This window comes from Gouania willdenowi, chromosome 21 (assembly GCF_900634775.1).
Source record: "Gouania willdenowi chromosome 21, fGouWil2.1, whole genome shotgun sequence".
Classification (NCBI taxonomy): Eukaryota; Metazoa; Chordata; class Actinopteri; order Blenniiformes; family Gobiesocidae; genus Gouania; species Gouania willdenowi.
Genome location: NC_041064.1, coordinates 38,672,069 through 38,681,016, shown reverse-complemented (window position 1 = coordinate 38,681,016; position 8,948 = coordinate 38,672,069). Strand labels below are relative to the sequence as shown.

The 8,948-nt window shown below is 37.0% G+C and overlaps 1 protein-coding gene across 17 annotated transcripts in view; it reads left to right on the top strand.

Annotated features, from left to right (window-relative positions):
- LOC114454641 (CLIP-associating protein 1-like) overlaps window positions 1–8,948 on the top strand; it is a 128,393-nt gene that overhangs the window by 53,913 nt on the left and 65,532 nt on the right. For all 17 annotated transcript variants that reach the window (XR_003672569.1, XM_028435230.1, XM_028435237.1 and 14 more), the window contains 2 exons: window positions 4,180–4,315; window positions 4,397–4,467. Coding sequence is in view for 16 of the 17 variants with exons in the window: in XM_028435230.1 (XP_028291031.1) it covers window positions 4,180–4,315; window positions 4,397–4,467 (207 nt within the window). In the remaining variant the exon portion in view is untranslated. The remainder of the gene's footprint in view (window positions 1–4,179; window positions 4,316–4,396; window positions 4,468–8,948) is intronic.

The following is an 8,948-nucleotide window of genomic DNA, read 5'->3' as shown; positions in this document are numbered from 1 at the left end:
ATATAAGTGATAGTAGAGCTTAGTTGGTTGGGTGGGACGGAGCGTTGTGGGCGCCAGAAATTTTCCCTTATTTTCAAATTCAAAACTTGACAGGTTTGGTCTGAGGTCTGTGTGTGTTTAATAAGTGTGTGTGTGTTTAATAAGTGTGTGTGTGTTTAATAAGTCTGTGTGTGTTTAATAAGTGTGTGTGTTTAATAAGTCTGTGTGTGTGTTTAATAAGTCTGTGTGTGTGTTTAATAAGTCTACATATTTATGTCTCTGTCCATTCACTCTTTTCATTATATTCATGTATTTTAAGGCTTTATTACATAATATCAGCTGTAGTCCAGGCCGCCGCCATCTTGGATTATGTCGTCACCAGCGCGTCATCACCGTAAATTGTACTATCACAGAATGAGTCAAATAACTGTAAAGAGGTTTAACATTAGTCTATTTTATTTATAAAGTGGTGTTTTTTTTTGTCTTTAGACTCTAATTACATTTATGTCTATAATATGTTCCCTACAATATAAACAGGTTCATAATATAATTATTTTTTATAGTTTCTGTTTCCACTGTATCAGAATAATAATAATAATTCTCAACAATAACTATTAATTAATTTGTCACATGACTGTTCCAGGGTTTGTTTTATTTAGTTTCACATCTACCTGTAGATCTATGTTTTTTACACTGATGACAACTTGTTTGTAGTTTTATTTCAGAAAGTTTCACTTTTACAGTTACAGTTGGAAACCTTTGTTAATTAAATATTCTAGTAATATTACAATAACCAAATTAAACTATATAAACTAAGTGAATTAATAAAATAACCTGTTAAAGGCTTTTTAAAACTAAATAATGATCTTATTAAATCTGTGACGTGTTAAACCTGAACAACTCAAAGAATCAGAATCAGAATCATTATTTATTGGTAGAAATACTTTTAAACACTTGCTGTACATTCAGCTGACATAAAAATATTGTTTTCAAATATGTAGAATAATTGTGAATTTATCAGTAGCAGTTTTAATATTTTAGTTTTTTTTTTTGCAGGCACATTTTTTGTCCGTCAATTGTATTTAAAATAAACTAAAATTAAAGAGAGATGTTATTTAACTGTTGAACCTTTCAGAATTTTATTTATTTATAGATTTTTTTTAAATGAAAAAAAAAAAAATGTTTGTGGTCTTGACTTGGTCTCTGTTGAACACACACTAATAGTTATAATAACCCTGTTCACTACTGTATGTGTTGGGTGTGTTTTGTGTAATTATGAGAGTGTGTGGATCGCATCTACAGACACGCCTACTCATTAATATGCATACAGTTGTGTGCAAAAATCAGGGCACCTCTTTAAAAACAGTACATTTTATGTATTAAAAAATTAATATTCATATTTATAGTCCCCCTGATATATAGGAAAAAAAGACAATATTATCAGGAAAGATGAATGCATAGTTACATTTTATTTTATGAACTGAACAAAATTAAAAAAATAAAAAACATTTTGGCATGAGGAGAAGTAGGCCGCAAATCAGCCTATTTGTGTAAACCTACGGTGGCTGGGAAGTGTCAGGTGAATGCATTTACAGAAATGAACACAAATGCAAAATGGCCACAAAGGAAGTGTTTCCGCAACGGAAGTGTTTCCGCAACGGAAGTGTTTCCACAACGGAAGTGTTTCCACAACGGAAGTGTTTCCGCAACGGAAGTGTTTCCGCAACGGAAGTGTTTCCACAACGGAAGTGTTTCCACAACGGAAGTGTTTCCGCAACGGAAGTGTTTCCACAACGGACCGGTATTACAGACGGACACGTTTCTGGCAGATGTTTTTAAACCACTAGAACAGAGAAGAACAAGAAGAAGACATCGAAACGCGTATGAAAGTAAGTGAAAGTTGATCAGGATACTCTTATATTTTTCATATCAGGCTATCATATCATAATACCCGTCCGTCGAAAACACTTCTGTTGCGGAAACACTTCCGTTGTGGCCGGTTTGCATTTGTGTTGGTTTCTGTAAATGCATTCACCTGACACTTCCCAGCCACTGTATAAAACTGCTCAGGAAGTGACTTTTCAGAGGCTAAAACTCCAGAAAACAAGCAAGTTTGGGAAAATAATCCTCAAATACTATGTTATTGAAGTTCTTAAAACAAATGGAAATGGGTGAAAAATAGCATGACATGGACCTTTTACATATACAGTGCATATGTGTTTGTATATATATATATAGGGAACATGAGCTGGGTGTAGATCATTGTTAGATAGGTTAGTTTACTCTACTGATGATGTGTTGCTATATATACACTCATGATTAAAATTTTAAGATGAGTTGAAAAATTGCAAGAATTTACATTTTGCGCTCTTAGATCTTTTGAAGGTTATACGTAGAGCTTCAAAATGCAAACAGAAAAAATGGTAATGAGACAAAAAACTGAAACAGGCTGTTGATCAGCTGATCAGTTTAAGACCACAGCCTTTAAAAGCCTTTTTATTATTCACAGTGTGATGACCTCCTAATGGTAAAAGCAAAAAAGCCTTCTTTTTTTGAACGTGGTCGGTTTGTTCAGTTGTTATAAAAAAGGCAACGCACCGTTACTGCTGAGGCTGGACACAGTAAAACAGTCATTTTGAACTTCTTAAAAGATCCTGAGGGCTATGGAACAAAAAGTCAAGTGTTGGACCCAAAAAAATGTCACTGGCCCTGAGCCGGAGGATCCGATAGACATCAAGACACGGGACGATGCTCGACCAAAATGAAGGCTGTTACTGGTGCCGACTGCAGTCTAATAACCATCAGACGACATCTGTGAGAGATGGTCTTAAAGAACAAAGGCCTCGTCTTCTTCAACGCCACAAACCCGTCAGTTTGGAGTTTGCACAGAGAACCAAACAGGTCATTGAAAGGTGGAGAAGAGTTTTATTCTCTGATGACAAATAAACTTTGACGGTACTGATGGCTTCCAACATTACTGAGATGAAGAGGAGATCCCACTTGAGATGTTTTCTACAGTAGAGGGAGCGCCATCATGGTCTGGATGCTTTTTCCATCAATGGAACTTAAGGATGTGCAGGGGCGTCAAACGGAGGCTGGCTTTGTGGAGATGTTTTCAAAGGCGTCCCTCATGACTGAAGGCCTTCATCTGTGTGGGAATTACAGGGTTTTCAAGAGGACTACGCTGCAATTTAAAGTCCCCGCCTGACAAAGGACTTTTCAAGAGGAATACCGTCACTCTTTTGGACCATCCCGTAAGTTTTCCTCGTCTCAATCCAATTAAGAACATTTGGGGACGGATGGAAAGGGAAGTTAGCAAAAATGGACGTCAGTTCCAGACAGTGGATGCCCTCGAAACCATCTTCACCACGTGGAGCAACGTTCGGATTAGTCTCTTGGAAACACTAGCATCAAGCACGGCCCAAACAACATTTTTTGAGGAGATTAACAAGAATGGAGAAGATACTCCTTAACAAGTCCTTTTTTGAAACGTTTAGTTCTGTTTTTTAAGGTTTTTAAACTTTTGATCAGCTGCTCAACAGCTTATTTTAGTTTAATTATCACTCAAATTATATTTTGACTCAGTCCCATTTCTTCTTTTTGCATTTTGAAGCTCTGCTAAGAACCTTCATAAGATCCAAGAGGCAAAATGTAAATGTTTGCAGTTTTTCAACTGGTCTTAACTTTTTGGTGTGTATATTTATATATAAATATATATATATGTGCCTGGTGGGGATCCTCCTCTGAATATGGATGAGTGTATATGCATTAGGCATGTGAATCTCAATCACTGACTATTCGATACCCACCTCGATACACTACCAACGATACGATACATTAGCGTGTTGAAAACAAAACACGCAGCATTGATGGTGCATTCAGTGTGTTTCAGAAACACAGGATAGAATGAAATACAACATGAAAAAACTGCACTGACAACAGGAACAAGTCAGAAAATGGATGAATGATGAATGATGGATGAATGGATGGATGCTCCCATGGATTTTACCGATGCAGTGATTTCACCTGTAAATTGTACCGATGCCACTGAATGACTTGATGTTTGTATCTCGATACTGATTTGTATCAATTAATCTCCACATGCTTTATATGCATACATATACAGTATCTCCAGGGGGCGTAGACCTGTATCAGGGCAGTGAGGGATTATGGGTAATGATGTCCTTCTCCTTCTCTCAGACACTTGTCGTCCGTGCTGAGGAACAGGTTTGACCACGGAGCTGAGAGCCTGATGCCAACACTCCTCAACCTGGTGCCCAACAGCGCTAAGGTCATGGCCACGTCTGGGATGGCCGTGATCCGCCTCATCCTCAGGGTGAGAGAGAGCTTTGATCAGTGACCCACATATGAACGCTGTTCGCTCTGACACGTGTGTGTGTGTGTGTGTGTGTTGCAGCACACACACTACCCTCGCCTCATCCCCATCATCACCAGTAACTGCTCCTCCAAGTCTGTGGCTGTCAGAAGGTGAGCAGCTCTACATGGTTCCTTAGTGTGGGACCATCATTATATAGGTGTTCTCTAAAGCAGGGGTTCTCAACCTCGGGGTCATAGAGATGCCTTCAAGAAACTAAGAACATTTTTGGAACAATTTGAACAATTTGAGCCCATTTTTACCCTTTTTCTGCAACTACACCAAACTCTTCATATTTTTTTTATCAAGGTATTTTTATTGTTACTTTTTCAATTATGCATATAAACAAAAACATCAACATCAATGATGTTTCTATTAAGAACAGTGAAACATCCCCCACCCATATCTTTCAAAATCCAAACTAAAATCCAAAAACAGGGGAGCAGGAACAGGGAGCAAGACTTGACACAACTGTACACGAAGAGGGAGACAACGAACCTGACAACATTACACACACACACATTAACATTAAAAAATGACTGTTTTTTAAGTTAGTCAAACTTAATTTTTTTGCTTTTTCTTCAAGGCTATATGAGGAAAATTTAACACAAATTAATTTTTCCTAAATCAAAAAAACAAGAAATTCACTAAACTACCAAATATGGATCTAAGCAACAGTTTTTACAGTGTACCTAAAAAAAAAAAGTTGTGCTTTTCATAACCCAAGTGACTAAACATCGCTATTTCCTGGCACGGCAGAGATGCTGCACAGTCTCACTCTGCTGTAAGGCAGGAGGAGGAGGAGTCAGGAGGAGGCCACACCCTCTCCCAAAAGCACATTGCTGCTCTGCCTCTGTTCCCATAGCGTGTTTTTACGTGTTTGTACATGCTGAGTCAGTTCTCCAAGATGAAAACCATTTACGTAACCGTGCTATGCTAAATGCTATACGTACGTTCACAGTGCATTAGTGAATTGATCCAGCGTGGCTGCTATTACGTTCTCTAGCTAGTGGGCGGGATAAGACTACAGTCAGGATGACAGCGCTAGAGACGATAAAGAAACTTTGTTTTGAGGAAAAACGACATCTTTTAAAAGATGGAGACCAACACCTGAGCTACCAGACCTTCAGCAAAGATAAGGTCAGAACATTGTTGGTACTTTCTACAGTGAATGGAACAAAAGGAAGGATTGACTTTGTGGATGCTCCTCACTGAGGATGTTCTGAGTTGATGTTGTTGTCATTTTCTCCATGTTTCTGTGTTTCCAACACAAACAACAGATGTGCTGTCGTGTCATGAGATATATGTTGTTGGAGAGTATGGAGGCTATATTAAATAATGTTTATGTTTCTTTAATGGTGTTTATGATGTTGATTTTGTTAGATGATAAATACTTGTTCATGTGGATCTTGTTGGGTTTTTTCTTTATTATTATGAATTTTATATTTTTATAAGCGCATTGAGATAATTGTTGGAAATTGCGCTATACAAATAAAGTTGAATTGAATTGAATTAACACTTGCAGCAGAAACATATGAAATTGTCATTGGTGTTGACATTGGTGGTCTACATTTGGAACGTCCTGCCTACCCAACCCTGGTGGTCACGGTACGTCACTGGTTATATACAGTTGTGCAAAAAAGTATTTATTCAGCCACCAATTGTACAAGTTCTCCCACTTAAAAAGATGAGAGGTCTGTAATTTTCATCATAGATAAACCTCAACTATGAGAGACAACATGAGAAAAAAATCCATAAAATCACATTGTAGGATTTTTAATGAATTAATTAGTAAATCTCTCAGTAAAATAAATAGTTGGTCATCTACAAACAAGCCAGATTTGTGTCTCTCACAGACCTGTAACTTCTCCTTTAAGAGGCTCCTCCTCCACTCGTTACCTGTATTAATGGAACCTGTTTGAACTGGTTATCAGTATAAAACACACCTGTCCACAACCTCAAACAGTCACACTCCAAACTCCACTATGGCCAAGACCAAAGAGCTGTCAAAGGACACCAGGAAAAGAATTGTAGACCTGCACCAGACTGGGTAGAGTGAATCTACAATAGGTAAACAGCTTGGTGTGAAGAAATCAACTTTGGGAGAAATTATTAGAAAATGGAAGACATACAAGACACTGATAATCTCCCTCCATCTGGGGCTCCAAGATCTCACCCCGTGGGGTCAAAATGATAAAAATGGTAAAAACTCAACTTGTCGTGTTTGGAGGAGAAAGAACACCATACCTACTGTTAGGGATGTAACGATTAATCGTAAGGCAGTTAAAAATCGATTCATAGATACCACAGTTCACATCGATGCTCTGAAAATTGAATCGCAGTACTTTTTTTAACGCTATATATTAATCCTTCCAGAAGCGGACGTGACGGGGAGAATCTGCTACTATTTTCTTTCTGGCCGCCATTTACTCTTAAACATGCTCATAAATGATTCTTTACTCCTTTAGCACCAAAAGAATATCTGTCATATTACGTGAATATCTGTAAAAGTCACGTTTTTCTATTAGCTCTGTCTGCTAGCATAGCTTCTCTTCTTCACTGGTGGAATAACTGCATGCCAACCGACTACTGGGTTACCAGCGCCCTCTGCTGGTCTAAACAAATATCTGACGTAAATACAGTAAAATGACTGTTTTTTGGGTCCAATTGTTAAGGCACAAAATACATTTTCAGTTGCACTTTTAAAAAGAAAAAGAACTATTATGTAGTTTTGAATTGTTTACTATCGAACCAGAATTTAAATTAATAGGTTTCTTCTTCATTTGTATTATTCCTTTATGTATTTCATTCAAGATTTATTTTTAGTTAAATTGCATCATTTTGAATAGTTTATCAAGGGATTTTTTTGACAATGAAAAATAAAAGGAAAATAGTATAGTATTTTCCCCAAAAAAATAAAGGAATATTTTTCAGTCATTTGTCAACATTCCCATTTTGGAAAATAAATCGGAAGAAAATCGTATCGTGAACCCAGTATCGTGAATCGAATCGTATCGAGAGTTGAGTGAATCGTTACATCCCTACCTACTGTAAAGCATGGTGGTGGTAACATCATGCTTTGGGGCTGTTTCTCTGCAAAGGGACCAGGACGACTGATCCGTGTAAAGGAAAGAATGAATGGGACCATGTATCGTGAGATTTAGAGTTAAAACCTCCTTCCATCAGCAAGAGCATTGAAGATGAAACATGGCTGGTCTTTCAGCATAACAATGATCACAAACACATCGCCCAGGCAACAGAGTGGCTTCGTACAAAGCATTTCAAGATCCTGGAGTGGCCTAGCCAGTCTCCAGATCTCAACCCCATAGAAAATCTTTGGAGGGAGTTGAAAGTCCGTGTTGCCCAGCGACAGCCCCAAAACATCACTGCTCTAGATGAGATCTGTTACTATATTAGGGCGGCAGTAGATCAGTCCGTAGAGACGTGGGTTGGAAATCGGAGGGTGGCCGGTTCAAGTCCCAGTGCGAGCCAAAATACGGAAGTTGTTCTGGTAGCTGGCGAGGTGCCAGGACACCTCTCGAGCACTGCCGAGGTGCCCTTGAGCAAGGCACCACTCTGACATCTCTTTATTAATGCAAGACTACAGGTTTGTGCACGTGTGTGATTCAGTGTGTGAGAAACATGTCCCTGAAAATAACAGTGTAATGTAATTTCCCTTCAAGGAATAATAAAGTAATTCAAATTCAAAAAAATCTAAATTCAAATAATAATTGAGCAATTTTTTAAGAAAAATCCACACAAATCCCGCACGTCAGACAGCTTGTCCAATCAGAACAGGCAGGTCGGCAGGCTGCTGTTATTTACATCATAAAAATTACAGAATGATGATAACAAACGCTACAGGTCTCAATTAAAAAAAAGGAACATTTAACAAACAAAGATGAGGTAGAACGACACCAAGTAAAAAATATTTAACAAATAATAAAACAGGTGATGAGTGAGACATGACAAATATTTGTCCTTGTCCTGAAAATAGCTTTGATAAAAGTTGGTCTGACTGAAGATATATTTTATTAACAGGATTATTGAGTATAAATATATATAATTATAGTATTAAACACAAAAAGAAACCATGAATAATAGTCCATTCCAACAACCTGTTTACACTTTAAGTTGTGATTTGCTTTATTTATCAGAATCAGAATCAGAATCAGAATCAACTTTATTGGCCAGGGGTGAATGAATACACACGAGGAATTTCTTTTGGTGACCTGTGCTCTCTCAGGTAGTATAACATTAAATAATAACAATCAACTAGAATAAAGAAAAATCAATAAAATAGAGAAAAAGAAAAAGAAAAAAAAGAAGTATAAACATAAATATAAGAGTAGTTAGACTAATATGTGCAAACTAAATAAAAAATAACAGATAATAATAATAATAATAATAATAATAATAATAATAATAATAATAATAATAATAATGAAATAAAATAAGAATACAATAATAATAATAATAAGATAATAGTGCAGTAGTGCATTGATGAGTAGTGCAAATAGGTGAACATTTAAATGAAAAAGTTATGTCCATGAACATTCACAGTGACAGGTTGTTCCAGGGTTGATATGTTTAG